General features: G+C 31.5%; 1 protein-coding gene across 2 annotated transcripts in view; it reads right to left on the minus strand.

The window, feature by feature from the left end:
* LOC108002361 (tRNA dimethylallyltransferase) overlaps positions 1-17,985 on the minus strand; it is a 116,580-nt gene that overhangs the window by 72,450 nt on the left and 26,145 nt on the right. For both annotated transcript variants that reach the window (XM_017064006.3, XM_062081675.1), the window contains exons 2-3: positions 9,593-9,733; positions 8,593-8,876 (exon numbers count right to left, since the gene is read on the minus strand). In XM_017064006.3, the coding sequence (XP_016919495.2) occupies positions 8,593-8,876; positions 9,593-9,733 (425 nt within the window). The remainder of the gene's footprint in view (positions 1-8,592; positions 8,877-9,592; positions 9,734-17,985) is intronic.

The following is a 17,985-nucleotide window of genomic DNA, read 5'->3' on the forward strand; positions in this document are numbered from 1 at the left end:
GCAGAGAGGTAAGTACTTTGAACTTTTGATGTTGTATATTAATAAATAATTTTCATATTATTATTGCGTGAATTTTTTTTTTGTAGCTTTTTATTCGGATCACACGTTCTAAGAATAAAATCTATCAAGGCTAAACAAAAGTTATTTTTAATAGATATAAAAATAGATATATAAAATCAGTTTTTATAATGAGAAAAAAAAATTGAATATATCATAAATGCTACGAATAATTTTATTCAAGTTCATAAGATTTTAATTTTTATTTTATTTTGTTGAAAAAGTAGAATTAATGTAAATTAGATGAAAAAGATTGCAAATTAGATGAAAATTACATCTATTTTTTTTTTTTTTTTATGATTTATCAATAACAGTTTTAAAGAATTTAGATTAATCGTTTAAAAAAATTTAATGCAATTACACGATTTCAATATAAATGTAAATAAGGATATCAATATCATTCTAGTAAAGAACAGATTTATTTGAATATTCAATAGCAATTACGATAGAATAAATTTATATTTTATATAACATACGCGCAACGACAATATTTCCTATTATAATTTTTAAAGCCTACGTCCTTTTCATCCTATTGATTATTACTCTCTTAAGCGTGTATGGAATAAGATTGTATCAGTTACAACTTAACAAACTTTACGCTTCTCGTAAACTTCATACTCTTTTTTTTTTTTTTTCTTTTTTTTTTTTTAATCAATCTCATAAACGCGAAACAACGAAATCGTAAAATGCACACTTCGAGCAAATACGACTACTAAAAACAATAAACAACCTTGAGAAAGGAGGCATTGTGCGGTATACGATAGGAAGACAGAGCCACATTTCGAGTAAAATTAATGAAACACCTCGTTTCCGGGAGAGGACATTTCTCAGGCACCAGGAAATCGTGACACGGCCCTGTCGCTATTCGTGGCTCACGTATAATTATTCGTAAACATATACGTGAATGTTCGACAGCAGAAATAAATTTTTAGACTTGATGTTTCTACCATAATAAAGATTTAATGTTAACTCTTCAATGTATCGTATAAGGATATTCAAGTAAATATAATAAACATATTACGTATTGATTATTTTCTTATAGGCTGTAAATGTGGAAAAAGTAAATAAATAAAGGGAAAAATATTGTCTTTTAAAAACAATATACTTAACGAATATCTTCATCTTAAATAAAATAATTATGATACAGAATTATTTTTTTCTTTCTTATTAATCACTAAAATATACATATGGATTATTCAATCATGTATACCTTTATAATAATAATTTAAAAATTATCTTATATCAAATATTTATTTTTTATTTTCAATTATAAAAAGTATTTATTATTTTAAACGCATTAACGAAGAATTTTAACGAAGAGTAAGAGATTTGAGCCCTAAGAGATTAATCAAAAAAGTCGTGGGATTTCTTCGATGAAAAAACTGTTGCCTTAACTCGAACCGGAAAGGAAGAGTTCCAAGCACGTTTTCTCATTGATGCATAGTATACAGGGCACGATATTTGGTACATGGCTGCTCGATCTGTGTCGACTTTTAAACTATGTCAGACGGAACAAGTCTATGTCGGCATATTTTATCGATAACACGAATTACAAATTGATAATCGTGTAACAGATAACAATATCTATCTCTCTCTATGATCCCGATTTAAATGGCCACGAGATGCTACATCGATATTATAGCATAATTTGTTATTCAAATATTTGGAAACGTTTGATTCACATCGAAAATATATGGACAGAAAAAAATAAAATAAAGACATCGAATTATGTAGAAAATTAAATGTTTCGAATAATGAAGTTGTTAGTAGATATTGTGATAAATTTTTGAATATATATTTTAAAAATCATTCTAAAGTAAATTTATATAATTTGTTAACGAAATATTAATAATTTTAAATAAAACGTGTAGTAATGTACAAATATTCGAATTCAAATATTCAACAGTCCAAACACAAAAAATTATTTAAAATTTATTTTAAATATTTATATATTTTATAATTTTCGATTCTCATCAATGTATGTCGTCTCCAAACACTCAATGATTCATACGATGTGAAAAAAAATTATTCTTTGCAAAGATGTATTCTCGAATAAACTGAAAAATTCAACAATATCGTTAATGTTTCCACTTGTAAAGATATAACTTTGCTTTTTGATCGGCTCCTCAAAAAGTGTATCAATTTTCGACGTAAAAAAAAAAAAAATTATAACGGTCAATCTTTCCTCCTTTCATCGAGTTCATAAAAAATAATGTGCCGAAAGATGCACAAGAAGTATGATTAAATAAGAAGTTAACGATGTAAATCGTTTTGCAACTTACTTGAACTTATGATAATGATCGTACACGAGAAGGAAATAGGGGAGGAATACGCCATTTTCTCCAATAATAATATTAATCTTATGCAATGAAGTATCAGTGGTATGGTTCGTAAGAAAACATATTTTTCCTGAAAATCAATTTCGAAAAGTATCTTATACTTTCAGTTTTGTTTGTCAGTCTTGAAGAGCTGCACAAATTTTTAGAAAATTAAAAATCGAATTTTCAATTATATTTTTCGATAATTTTCATTTAAAAATTCAGCAAAAAAAAAAAAGTCAAATAACCAATATTTATTAAAATCTGTTATGATAAATACTGACTTTATCACAATTAAATATATATTTTATCATAAAGTTTCAGAGATGTATTTTTAAAAGATCGTGGAATCTTTCATCTTTCGATAAAAGCTAATTTTAAACTAATTTCAAAAGTATGCAATCCCTTAAGCTCGTTAAAAAGATTTTTAGGGAGTAAGAAAATTTTTAAAATAGAATTGAATCCGATGCCTTTTGATACATGCCTACGTAAACGCTTTGAAAAGGAAGCGTCTACCCAGTTTCCTCTTTCGCAAAAGAGGCTTTTTTGCGTCTTTATCCCTTCACCCTATGCGGCAGAAAATACTTGATGAATTTTTCATCCTTTTCCCACCGAAAACTCGTCTTTTAAATAGCCTTTAACCACGTCGCGGCCTTTCCAGCCTTTTTCTTTCACAAAATGAATAATCACGTTAAAAAAAAAAAGAAAACGTATCGACTGGTACCAATCGTCCATTTCAACTTTGTTACCATTTTGAGCGAGTTCATGATTGAAAATGATCGATTACAATCCCTTTCACAAATTTTTAAACAGTTCAATGCTCGAACAAAACAGGAATAAAATAACATCAGATATACTTTTCAGAAAATCTTAAGAAAAGCTAACTTTCCGTGAAAAGAAGTTCTGCAACTTGGAGCTATGCATATTTTTCAACAATAAGTCTTTTCTACGTACAGTCACGCATCACTGAAAATCCCTGAACGACAATTAAACAATCCGTAGCGGCTGTTGAGGATCTACGAGACCGTGGCATATATTTCTCGGTGGCAGAAGTCTCGATACAAAGGAGGCAGGACTCGACACCTGGACCTTGCCTCCTATCTAAGAGAAGGTTGGTTTCTATAAAGTGGTACGTCGCCTTTTCATTGAAAGAAAATGAAATTTCCGTGGTCCCTTCCGCCAGAAAAGGTTTAACAGCTGTCGTTTCGTGAAAGCCAGTACCAGTTGTACAAAAATGTGTATCTGGTCTGCTCTAATTGGCCATTGTCCATCCGTGTTTCGTATGATCGAGACGACAGAAATCGTGAAACACGTGGCCTGATTTTTATTTATTTATTTATTTTTTTTTTTCAAAGAGTTGAATCTTGCGTTTCTGTTTGAAACGATAGTGCGAAAAATTAGAGATTTCGAAGCGAATTTAAATGGAATTTAGAAAGTAGATATGAAAATTTCCAATGTAATAAATATCCTTTCCACAATAAACTTTTATGGAAAAAGTAATTTGTAGATAATTACACGAATTTATGAAAAATGATTCGTGAAAAAAAAAAATTAAAAAGATCTTCAAGAAAATTATTCTTTTTTAAGATCTTTAACTATAAATTAAAATGTTTGTATACGATAAATGATACCTCGTTTTTCCTTTATAATTTATCAATTTAAAAATCTTTTTTGCGCATTCCAAATTTTTCCATTTAAATCCTTTGTTGTTAAAAAAATTTAATAACGTTCTAATTAGTTTGCTCCAAATTTAAACCGGCTATCACACTTTACATAAGATCGTGGTGACCTAATAATTATGAAGGGAGTGTGTATTTGCATAAGAAGTAGCGAACATATCGAGATACATATCAAAATATTAATTGACTGTTACTTAATTAAACTAGCCAAGGTCTGCATTTATGCAAATTATTGCGTGACACCTTCCAGTAACAGGCAATTTGACCTCATTATTGACCATCATCAAATTAAACAGAGGCTAATCAATTTAAGGGGGATACTTGCAAGGACGTTCCTCGCGAGTGAATATTCTTAATTTGATCTTCGTGTATCTATAAATTTGTACCCTGGGAAAAAGGGTATTGCCGTCTGGCTGACAGATGGCCACAGAGTACGCCTCTTGTAATGATAGCGATCGTGATAGCGAAGGAAAGAACAGGTGGAATCGAGGTAACTTTTCCACGAGTTTATTTCTTACATGAAAGATGAAAGGATGTTTCATCTTTCGCCAAAATTTTTACAGACCGATATAAATCAATTTCAATTCGAAAATATAAAAAATAAAAGAAATTTCTTTTATTTGAATAATTCTTTCTGCTTGTTGCTGATATAAATTTATCTGATCTGTTATTTCATATCTTCTCTTCATAATTCTCTTCATTTATAATCGTTTATTTCTGAACTTTACATTATATTATTTATTAAGATTTCTTGAATTGAATACTCATATACGTCTTTGCAAGAAAATAAAATAAAATAAAAAAGTATCTCTTGCTTTGTTAAAGATAATTTACGTATTACACCTCGTTCGAAATCTATTTCAGAATCGAAACCGAATGTCAACACGAATATGTCTTTTATAACAAAAGGATTAATTGCAAAAAAGAAATATCTTGCTAAAATCTTTTATAAAAGCCTCCTCGTAAAGCTCATTCTGCGTTATTTGTACAACTGCCATGAAACATGAAAGTTTCGTTTCGATTAATTAGAATTCATTCTACATTCCTCGCGAAAGTAAAGTAACAATAGTTAATTAATTACACAATCGAAATATATTCGTACAAACACGATACGAAGAAATTAAAAAACACCCTTTCTCTCCACTTTCGATCCATTTGTTATGGCGGTCGTCGCATAACGAGGGAGCGGTATCAAAAACCGCAACTCTCCATCCGTTCGAATTCGAAAGTCAATTTTACAGCGGAGACCCTTTTGCATAATGCGAGCTGTCTGCGGCTAAATTTCGCCTCGACCCCGAAAACCGATGTTCGTTCGTTGTAAGAAAGTTCAATTAAAATCTGGTGGACCTGGTCAAAGATTATTATTACAGTTTTAATCATCACGTTGCAGCAAAATAGGATGAAACCTCATCTGACAAAGGAAATAATTTTTGAACGTTGAAACAGCGATTGTCATAATTACGCAAAGAGTATAATGTGATAAATTATAAAATATTTTTTTAACAATTCCTAGGAAATTTTAAACGAGGATTAAAACCACCCAGTATTTAAATAATATTATGAATAATAATGAAAATGATGAAAGATATGTATATTTTTTGTTTTATAATTAGTATTCTTTTATATTTGATATTTCTTTTGTACATTTTCATTTTTGTCAATCTTACGACCCTTTTGAGCACAAGATGTAATATTGGTTATAAATTATATTTTGAAATATAAATTTATACAATAAATAGAATTTTCAAAATGAAATTTACTTCAACTTAATCGATCGTTAATATTCGAAATATTTATAAAACAGATCTCCATCTGTTTTGTTAAAGTTTATCGAATAATTAAAAAATATCAAATTATAAATGGAATTCTTAAATATTTTTTACATTAATTGCTGGTAAAATCAATATATGACGATAATTTGTTAAAATTTTCACCAAGAGAAAGTAAATAAAATTGAATAAACGAGGTAATAAATATCGATAACATCTTCTTCTGAGGCGAACCGTGGAAAACTTATCAAATTATCAACGATAAACATTTCTCAATAAAAAGGATGATGATGAGCAAGTTTTAAAATACCATTGAATTAAATAGTGAGAAAATTAGAATGAAAAATTATATAATCGTGTGAAACACATTTATTTCTCATTCAGACAGATAAAACTTAATCATCAAATTTAATTCATAAACTCTGTCAAGATTTAACATGTTTATCATAATGTATTAATATGAACTGAAATGATTGACGTTTCTTTTATCACCCTTATTATATTAACTTTTATTATAACATTACGATAACATTATTTCTACTCAAGATTAATAGAGATTTCTTTATTAGAAACTGAACAATTTTTTGATTGTAAATTATTATTATTATTAGACTGTCTTTACGCAAAATTTTTTATAAATATCGACCTTTCAAAGTATCCCATGAATACATTAACATTCTGCATATGAACAACACTACAATTTACTTTCCATTCGCGATATTTTAAATTTGAATCGATCACAATCAATATCACCTACACGCAATCGTAGAAAAATATTTCTCAAAATTTTAAAAAAATCATATTTACACGTGATCCACGCATCACACGAAACCTTCAAATCCAACAATCTAAATTATAAATTATAAATACGCTATCTAAAACTAACTCCTCGATAAAAACTTCACGATCAACCTCGACAGCATGAAACTCAAGAAAACTCGAAGATCTTCAAACAGACAGACGCGAAATTAAATTAACCAAAGTGATAACATTATTCTCCTATAATAATGGACAAACGTTACGAATATATACAAGTGGAAGATGTATCAAAAACAAAATTATCACCGTCACAAAGTTGTGGTAGCCGAATACCTAAGCGAGTAGCCAGTATTCACAAATTCGTAAATCGAATAGCTTTCAACAGTTCGTTCCGCCTGTTATTCCAGCTGATTTATCGCCAACGGGACGTGGAAACGAGACAAGCATCGAGAATCAATCGCTGAAAGCGTGGTTTTCAATAGAGGCGGGTTCGGTCTATATCCTTGGCAAGAAATTTCGCGACTAAAGGTTTCGCGCAATTACCTTACAGTCCTGGCCGAGCTGCCCAGGTAATTTGCATCTACTCGAGACTAAGAGAACACAATTACCGTAATTTATCACGGGATTCGTCGCGTGATAAACAGAACGAGTGCCGTGGCTTGAATTACGATACCCTCTTTCGTGTACAATGAAGTTCCATGGATTTGTCTTTTAGGATAAACTAGAATAACTGGTAGATAGAGGAAATTTTATAAAGATTTAGATTTTTTTGGATTTCTATATTTAAATAGAATTAGAAGCTTTTCATCATTTTTCTTCTTCTGAACTAATCTTTTTGGCTGACTTTCCGCTCATTTGCACACGTTTCACGTTATCGTGATTAATTGTTTCTTCTCTTCTGAAAAGTGTGGCTTATAATATTTAGAATATCGTGACTAAAAATAATAATCAACGAGGAAAAGGAGTTTCTAAGAAGAAGAAACGAAAATTCAGGAAACGTATTTGTTTCGTATTATAAATTTTGTACAACTCTGTTGTTGGAAAAAATCTTTTCACCTGTGAATACTTCAAATTCGATAAAACGTGTAATAACGATAAATAGAAATGCAAATTTTCTGTGAAAATTGATAAGAAAACATTGCAATTGAAAGATCGTAATTAACACCTAAGATATCCAAGAATATAGTTTCTTGAAATAAAATATTTACTACGTTTAAAGTGTAGTATTTGCTTTTGATGTGAATATATTTTTTTCTAAAGATAAAATTTTTTTCCCATCAATTCTTCTCATTTCTTTTTATTTGAAATATCAATAAAGAATTGTTTTCTCTCTTTCATTCAATAATAAAATTGCAATCGATAAGTGGATATTTCGTTAAATTATCTACTTATACTTTATTTCAAGTTCTATGAATTATAAGCGATCATTAACCGTCGAATTGTGCCGAGAATCCAATCGGCGAAATTGAAGTAATTTATTGAACGTAGAATGTGACACGTATCAAGAGATCTACAGAGACTATTTCAACGAGAAAAAATTAATAACGCTTTAACGAGAGATAATGCGAACGAGGACACGTTTCGCAAAATGCTAAGGAATTGATTCGTTTTTTTTCTTTCTTTATAATTTGAAGAATGATGAAGCAAATGAAGCAAAGATGATTGAGATGTAAAATTAATTCGGCTATAAAACGAAATTTAAAAGTATTTAGAAAGTGGTAACGAAATTTTAATTAAAAACTGCTAATTAAAATAATAAAAATTAGGATATTTAATAAAAAAAGAAATTGTATTTCGAATTAATTAACATAAAACAACAATTTTTTTTCTTTCTTTTAAAATTAAAAAATATATTAATTTTCTGAGAAATTATTTCAACGAAAGTTTAAATCGGTTATCTTTCAATTAAGACGAAACATTACTTTCGAAATACAATTTCCTTCCAATCCAAAAACATATTTACACATTTCGAAAGAAAATCGATCGATCAAAAGATATAAAACCACTCACCGAATGATCTTTCTCCTATTGTTCGGATGAAATCTCTTCGCCATTTCCGGATCCACTTTAACCAACTCTTCGTAAAGCTCCTGGTTATCCTTTGTCATCGATCGATCCAACTCGATCTTCATTCTCTTCGTACACGACACATTCTCGTCCAACCGGTCATTGTCATCGTTGTCCTTGCCGATCCTCGAGTTGTCCATCAGAACTTCCCAAAGGATGGACTCTATGTAATAGTTGGTGCCACCGACGATGATCGGGAGCTTCCTCCTCGCGAGAAGATCGTCGATCTAGATCGGCCAAAGAAGAAGAGGAACGTTCGAGGGAAAACTAGAAGCTTGGGCGTGCAATCGGATTCCAAAGGGGGGACCAATGGCGCATCAACGATTCTATCATGGTCCTTCTAACTGATAATTCCGCTTCGTTCGAGTGTCGAGTATTTTTACGAAGCACTTTTTATTTCCTTCTTCTTTTTTTCTAACAGCAAATGAATTTACAGAGCGCTAACGTGGTGAGGGGATATGGGGGATATCTAATAGACGTCTAAATCTAAGAGAAGAGAGCGATTCCAATGTTAGAAACGCTCGTGAAGTAGATGTTCTATCCTCTGTATGAGGATATGAAAGAGAGAAAGAGAGAGAATGCAGAAGCATAGCTCGAGGGTATTTACAACATTGTATCAACGATTTAACACGCCGTTTATTGATTTATCACGCACGAAAGCGATCGTGGTATGCTGCGGGTGATATCACAATTCGTGTGTGGAAAATAATATTTTTATCTTTCTTTCGAATTATTTTTTCCCCTTTCACTCATTTCTGGCTTTCTTTTTCGAAACGCGCGTTTCGAAATTTCAATTTCAGCCGTTGGCCTGGATTTTCATATTTGGGCCAATATTTGGAAATATTTTTAATAATACAGTATTGCTATTTTTGTATATATATATTTGTTTAGAATACTGAATGCATTAGAAAAAACGTAGAAGTGGAAAAAAAGGAGAAATTACGATAGGTATGGCCGCATCCCTGAATTGTACCACCGTGTAGCTAGGGTTCAGAGAGTCTACGATATTCAGCATGTGGTGAGGCGCCTTTTCTTGTTCCTCTTTCGTTACTTTCGCGGTCACGATATTGAGGCCTTTGTACACCTGAAAATTAAAAACGTGTATTAGAATAGTGTGAATGGTTATTTTTCTAATGGAGGAAAAAAGTATTAAAGATTCATCGTGATTGTTGCTTTTCTTGTTGATAATTTAATCAACATTTTAATATTAGGTATCAAATATTACTTCTGATATTTTGCACGTAAATTTTCCATATATGTAAATATATTTTGCAAAAATATAGTCTATTTATCAGTATATCGATTTATTTCAAAATTAATCTCATAAGATACTTCAAGTTTCTCGAACGATATCAATATCATCCGAGCACGAAGATCGTCTCTCATATTTGGACTTGAAACTTGGAAGCAAAGCACTGAATAATTAAACGTCGAATTGCAATTTTTACGCAAAATTGGCGCTTCGAAGCACACTGGAAATTTCTCGAATTCTCCGATATCATTAATCGTATCTCAAAGCTCGATGTCTCTCGTTTCTGGAACTCGAGCTGGAAGATAAGTGAAACGTAGAAAGCCGGATCAGGAAATGTCAAATCCCGTGTCACTCCGGTTATCAAACGTTACCAAACACGGTCAGGTCACTTCATCCTTTCCACTGATAAGTGTCACGAGATCTGGTGGACTGGTGAACGGAGGAAGTGGACCAAAGGAAATTGCAAGAGGCGGATAACTCGAGGATTATTTCTTATCTTCGGTGTATTATCGATTTCGAAAGAGTTTCGACGTCACTCGGCTTGGAGGAGAAAAAGAGATCGAGAAGAGATCGAGCGATAATTGAAAACACTATTTCTTTTCATTTTATGCGCTCGGATAAAGTGATGACAGTGATGGCTCTTTTTTCGTAAGTTTTGCGTTTATCAGGTATTGAAATAAGATTAAGAAAATTGATGGAAATGGGATTTAATTACTGGAAAGAAAATTGGAAGAGTATGATTCGAATGATTCGATTGGAAGATTGAAGTACGAGGATTTCATTTATTAAAGAAAAAAGAAATCGAAATTTATTCGATAATTCCAGATTAGAGTTGAATACATTTTTAAATATTTGGAGTGATTCTTTGAATAAATTAATCTATAATTATTCGAAGATTAATTAAACATGATGACACGATACATCATTTCGATAGTCTTTTAAAATCATTTATTTTAATAAGTTCCTATCTCAAGATAACGAAATATACGTATATATTTCCTCCTCGTTCATTAAAAATAACTTTTTAATACTCAGAATACCAGTTAAATATTTAAATAGAAATCTGATCGCTCAAAGATATCTATCAAAATACGCAAAGTAGCATCGATCCAATTATCCATGAACAACAAAACATAGAAATCTTTCATAAAGTTGCAATTTTCGTGGACGATAATAAAATACGGTACGATAAAATCGCTAATTAACGCGCGATTCGTGCCATCAAAAACACCTTTTCGCCAAAATTAAGGCATTTTTCGTCCCGATGATGATTGACCAACTCGTGGAACAACTTGTCCAGCTTTCTCCGGTCACAGGTGTACAGGAAATAAAAATGAAAAGGAGGTTTTTCGTTTTGGAGGAAGTACGCGAGACGTAATCATAGTCTACTCACACTATTTATTTCTTTATTTAAAGTTGGATAAGAAAGTGGTTACTAATCAGCGTTCCTCGAGAAACCTGTTACATTTTTAGAAAATGCTTAGCTTTAGAATGTTCTATGATTCTTAGCAAGATGTGTATTTACATTTTTATTTGTCCGCATTGTACAAATATTTGGTAACCTGTGCGATGAGAAAAAAGAGGGATGAAAAGAAATTTAATTTAAGGAAGAAGAAATTTCTTCAAATCGAAATCCAAAATCGACAATCCCTCACAGATGATGTGAATATCATCGTTGCAAAAAGCAAAATCTCTATACTTCATACCCGCCATGTTCCGTTAAGTTACACTATCGCTAACCGAGCAAACAGGTTTTCGATGTTACGGTTCGAGCCTGCCTGGCCAACTTGAATGGCCACGTCTTCAACCTTCATTAACCTTTTTTTTCTTATCAACGTCTTATTGGTACCGAATCTCACTTTAGAATACCGTGTTTCGTTTCGAGATTGAGGGAAACGTGAGAAAAAGGAAAACAATTTTTCGTTTACTTTACGCGATGACAACTACATAAATCATATTTATTGTTGGCAGTAAATTGATAGGTAATGATACACGCGTAATACATGAAATATAATAAAATGTTTCAAGATTGAAAGTAAATAGATAGATATTATGCAATAAAGTTTCTACGACGATATAAAAGTCATTAATTTTGTTAATTCTACTTGTACTGAATAATTACAAAAATGAAAGACCATAAATAAATCTATTATTTTTCAAGGATTTCCAACGTTAGATATATTTTTTTCATCGAGTAAATTTTATTTGAATAAGAATGAACAGGAACGGGATATTTTTTCGTTGTCTAAACTTCGATATCACTTGTTAAAAACCAAAAAAATTTTAATTAATATTACGAACCTGCTACGAGTATAGAAAAAGAATCTCCATAAAAAAAGATTTAATAACGCACTCGTTGGACGAGATAGAAAAAAAAATAAATAAATAAATAAAGAAGAATCGCAAAAAATGATTTTCCTCGAAGGAAAGAAACGAAGTATTTCTCGAGATTCTTAGCTATATCAGATTGTGGTGGTAAGTAGTTTAGTATTCAAAAAAAGAACCGATTGATGAGCGTACGCGAGCAAATGTTCCTGCCGGAAGTTTGTTTATACTTATGTGTGCTGCTTCGTCAGAAAGCGTAATGATAAAACAAACGGAAAAAGAAAGTAGAGGAGGCCGAGTAACACGTGGACGGAGGTATCAGGCACGGTTCAAGGAGAGAAATCGAGCAACGACCCTTTTATTAACGGAATTAGTATCTGCTCCATACTAATCAATATTGTATCCCGAATCATGTCTCGAATCATTCTTTCCTCTTCGTATATTAATAAGATACGCGTTATGCTTGTTGATAATTTTCTTCGCGAATTTATTACATTTTTATTCATTCTTATTCTCTTCGATCATTTCTTGCTGCCATTTAAATCAAGGTTATTGGTTATCATTTGTATACCAAGTTCTAATTGACGTTGATCGAGGCGAAGCATTCCAACTATTTAAAATTTTCGAGATTTTGTAATATTTTCTATTTTCAAAAATGATAATTCCGAAGAATTTTTATCGGATCGATGATGAACGATTGAAAAATGAATGATGTTTCGCATTGGTACCGATTCCGACAGGTGTAATTAATCATACAGTTTTTTTTGTATTATGTAACAGGCACTTTTGTATCGAACGTTTTAAAAGATCGAAAAAAAATTCATAAAGATCGAACATATCCCGATGACGAATTGGATTACGAATAATCCTTTGAACCACTAATTGCAATTTTTCAAAGAATTTCTCTTTGTTTCGATCAATTGTTTGCTCGTTATATAATAAATTTTTTCTTTGAAAAAGAAATACTTGAGGATAAATTGAATTTATTAGAAGTGTTGAATATTACGTAAGGGTTCAATGTTCTTGTGTATAATTAATGTTAATTATTTATCTTTCTTAATTTTTAAATGCTATATAAATAATATAATTAGCTAGCTTTTTCGAATTCAAGTTTGCGTTTATATTAAGTGTACCACTTTGTTTCAAGGATTTATTTTGTTACTCGTTAAGAGATAAAGGTACACTATTCAACTTGCTAATTTAGAAACACCATTAATGATGTTGACCAAATCCAAATTTGGTATTGTACATCGATGGTCTAAATGAAAAAACAACATTGAATTATAATACTGTTGTTTACGATACGAATTTATATTACTTCACGTATAAACAAAATATTTCCACGAATTTTTTTCCATCTCCATCCTTATAATAATTAATTAACCTTTTGGATATTGAAGGTTGATGGAAACTTTCCAAACTAATGTATATATATATATATATATTATACACATATATATTATACAAACAAATTCCACGTATTAACGCATAAAATCTTAACTCTTCGCGCTCTCAAACACTTTCTCGAACATACATCTGCTATAAACATGATAAACTTTTCCATAAAGATAGGTAAAAGCAAAAATAAAATTCGAATAAAATGAGAGATAATAGGGATCGTATTTACTTATCGCAATATATTAATTTTTGCCACTGTGAATCGTGAAATTGCACGAAACAAATTAAGAGAATAATAGCTGCTCCTCGAGTGGAAAAGGATTAACACCAAGGAGGAGAAGAGCGGAACTTGAGAGGCAACAACCGATGTTGAGGATCAGCATGGAAATGATCGACCAATTAGGAGAGAAACCGAGAAATCTACGATACTACAACAACACCGGTTTGAAGTCGAAGAAGGAAGTTGGCGCATGATTTATCGATACAGCTTCGAAGGCGAGGGAGACCTCCCAGGGGTATCTGGTCCGCAATTATTCGAGTTGCCAGCGAATCGCCAATTACGGCGATGATGCGTAATCGATGCTATCGCGCGCCATCTATGTGGATGCCTCGAAATATCGCCATCTGTAATTCGGTTCAACTCGAGCCTCGATGAAATTATGACGAGGGAATCCGGGAAATAAGGGATTTCTGAGGGATTGTCCGATCGATCGATGGATAGAAATTTCATACCGCGTTTGGTATAATCGTGCCGATTTTTATTTCTTTAAAAGTTAAAAGAGTGACAAAAAATTGTACAATGAGAGGTTGGATCTTTAAAATTATTACAATATGATGACTACAATATGTTTTTAAACGCGATGCGGAGAATTGATGTATTACGAAAGTAATTAAATATATTATATCTATGTATAATTATCTTTCTGTCTGAATAAATGATCTTGTAATTGTAAATAAAGAAAAAAAAGGATATTTATAATTAATCAATTTGATTATGACTAAGTAATTTTCCAGCAAATTAACTTGGATTTTATTATTCGATTGTTTTCAGTTTTGATGTAAACAAAAATAAGAAAAGCATATATATATATATTTAAAATTAGAATCTTGAAATTATTTTATACGATATTAGCCAAGTAATATATAATATTGAAAAATAATATCCGGGAAAGATGATGATTTTTAAGGAATGTAAATAAATATTCATTGAGGAAAGAAACATTTTCAATTTCTTAATTAAAATTTTTTGTTTAAAATTTAAGAGAAAACTTCTCCAGACAATATTCTTCCTTAATAGTGTAAAGACACTTAAGGAGATTCGAAAGTGTCTTTTTCGCGAGAAAGACCAAAGTAAGTGTATAATAATTTCCACCTAACATTTTCACCAGGCCCAGCCCATGCACGAAATTACGACAGAAAACTTGGTGAACGCAAATTCCACTTTCACTCAGGACCACAAGTGAGGTAATTGAACACTGTGATACCTTCTTTCCTGCCCGATAATGGAATGAATTTTATGTCACGATAAACGATTTGGCTATTGAACGTTATTCACGGAACAAACATTGCCTTCGGTTAAGATAAGTTATATTCGGAAACGAGGATCAAAATTCTGAGTGTAAACAATAAAAATAAATATCGTATCGATACCCGCTCCTTTTCTTCAATTCACACTCGATTCCTCTATCTTCATTGGTGTCGTAAAAAATCATATTATTCATTTTTACACTTAAAATTTTATCTTGCACTTTATTGCACGTGCTATTCTGAGATATACTCCTTAAAATTATTCTTGTGTTCGATAATATCATTGTTATATTTTCAATTGTGTAAATAAGGTAATTAAATTTGTTGCCAATGTTTCCCAATCTATAAAAATATCCTAAAATTAAAAATAAAACTTAATTCAACATTTAGGAAAAATATTTCAATGAAAATTTCTATTCATGGATATGATGGACAGACGCAGATTTAATCTTTATCTCTTAAGTTTCATTCAATCGTGTCTTTAATTAATTTTAATTGGTCATTGATCATCGAGTGAAGAAAAATAAAAATAATAAATGAACAACGACAAAGCTTTTGTTTAAGAAAAAAAAAATAAAAAGTAGGGTGATTGATCGTGAAGAAAAAATAATGCACAACTGTTACATATATATTTCGAAAGAATCGAAATACACGCTTCTGAAAGTCTGTAATACGGGGGTAGATTATTATTCATGAGCACTACATCCGGATCGTGCACATTATATTCACTAATTTGCATTATCTCTCGAAGACACTCGCGTCAATAGAAACTCTTAATGTAAATCGTTGATTCGAAAAGGGGAAAAAACTCGCTTGCTTCAAATTTCAATACCTTGCATCACGAGTGGCAACCACGTTTTAATAATACTTTTGGTTTACAAGTTCCCTTTCTTATTGAAATGAAACGAAGAACGAGAGCTTGACAATATTTAAGTGATCAATTTTTCACAAAGAATTATTTTATACACTTTTTGTAAAATTATTTACCTTCATCTTTGATATTGCATGATATTGTATAATATTGTATAACATCCGCATGCCAGATATCGTAACTTCGCTATGATTTCATACGTATTTATACGATATTCTCATCATATAATGCAATTTTGAAGAAAAATTTTAAATTTTAATTATCGAATTTTCGATTCCAAGTTTCAAAAACTTATCACGCTTATCAACTTATTAAATTTGAAGATTCAAAGTTCAAAGAGCAAAGTTTCCAAATTTAAATTCAAAAATCCCATTCATTCAACTCATTCAATTCCAAATATCAAATTTCAAAAAACTTCAAAGTTCAAAGTTCAAATTCTAAAATTCTAAGTTCAAAATTGTTCCAGAGTTCAGAGTTCAAATCTTAAAATCCGAAATTTTAAATTCTAAAACTTCAAAATTCAAAGATTCCAAGTTCAAAGATCAAAGGTCAAGTGTTCAAATTTCAAACATCAATCCTATTTTCCCAAAAATAAAATATTCCAATTCCTTCGCCAATAAATCAAAATCGCGACCAATTATACGAATCTTTCCCAAACACACCTCTTGATAACCTTTCGAGCAACCGACACTCGAAAATGCAAAGGAAAAAAAAAAAAACTTCCCGTCATGAACGAGGCAGGGTTCCTTTATAAGGGTAGCGTGCCACTTGCCAAAGTACGATCGTGAAGGGTCAATAAATCAGCGAGGAGGAAAGGGTCCACGTGGAATACTTAATCAGTAGAAAAGCCAGGTCACATAGCGGCACGTCTATCGGCTTCAATTGCGGCGACGTTAGAATTATTTAGTGACAAAGACGCCGTTTGATCATGTCGCTCACGAAATATTCAGGACATCCGAAATGTGATGTGCGGGCGAGAAGGATGTCGCGATATGATTCGCGATTTCCCCGGGTCAAACGGTAGCGAACGCCGTTCGAAAATCTTCCATGAAAAATTTTAATATTCATCAAACACACGAGGCGGTCTTCAAAGAACTGTTCCGATCGGTTAGATAGACCTTTCTAAGGCACCGGCGAATTCCGAAAGAAGTTCGTTTCCAATTGGATGGAACTCTTATGAGAGGTCTCTTTGTCCGCCACGTTACCGTATAACGGATTCCCTTATTTAGCCTAGGACTCGATTTCTATCGGGACCGAGCAGTCTACTTTTACCTAATTCTCTAGTTCTTCTCTGGTTCCAGCTTTCGTGTGTCGAATATGCTCAATTCGCGAATGAAGTATGCTTCGTACGTATGGAAAGAGAATATACGGAGAATAAGTATAATTAAAATTTAATAATAATCTAGAATTTTGAATATGCATCTATAAATGATATATTGAATATAAAATATTTGAAATAGTTATTAGTTTTCGGTATAAATATTATTAATAAATTGTAATGAGGGTATTACACGTACATGTAAATGTACAAATATATGATTATATAAGGTAGAAAAGGATACGAAACATTTATCGAGTACTTTGCATGGAATCAAGGATGAATGTTGAGCACACAGAGACTTTTAAGCGATATTCATGCCGTTCGAAGTGCAAAGTGCACTCGAGAATTCAAGTCCAAGTCCCTCCAAAGTGCTGTAAAAACTTTCGAAAATGCGGTATTCTTTTGTCGGCGCATTTCATTGTATTTTTTCCATCTTTCCTTTTTTCGTTTACTTCTTTTCCTTTTAATTTTTCTTTTTTCGAAACGGTTACCTGACAACGAGATGTGATCTCGAGCACGAGTCATTCACCGGTTAGAAAGGGGCGAGTAAACGACAATAATGAATCACAAAAGTGAACGTATACCGGCGCTTTTCTTTGCGAGTCGAGCTACCACACACGGGGCCACGTATCAGAGGAATAA

Source organism: Apis cerana, linkage group LG11 (genome assembly GCF_029169275.1).
Source record: "Apis cerana isolate GH-2021 linkage group LG11, AcerK_1.0, whole genome shotgun sequence".
Lineage (NCBI taxonomy): Eukaryota > Metazoa > Arthropoda > Insecta > Hymenoptera > Apidae > Apis > Apis cerana.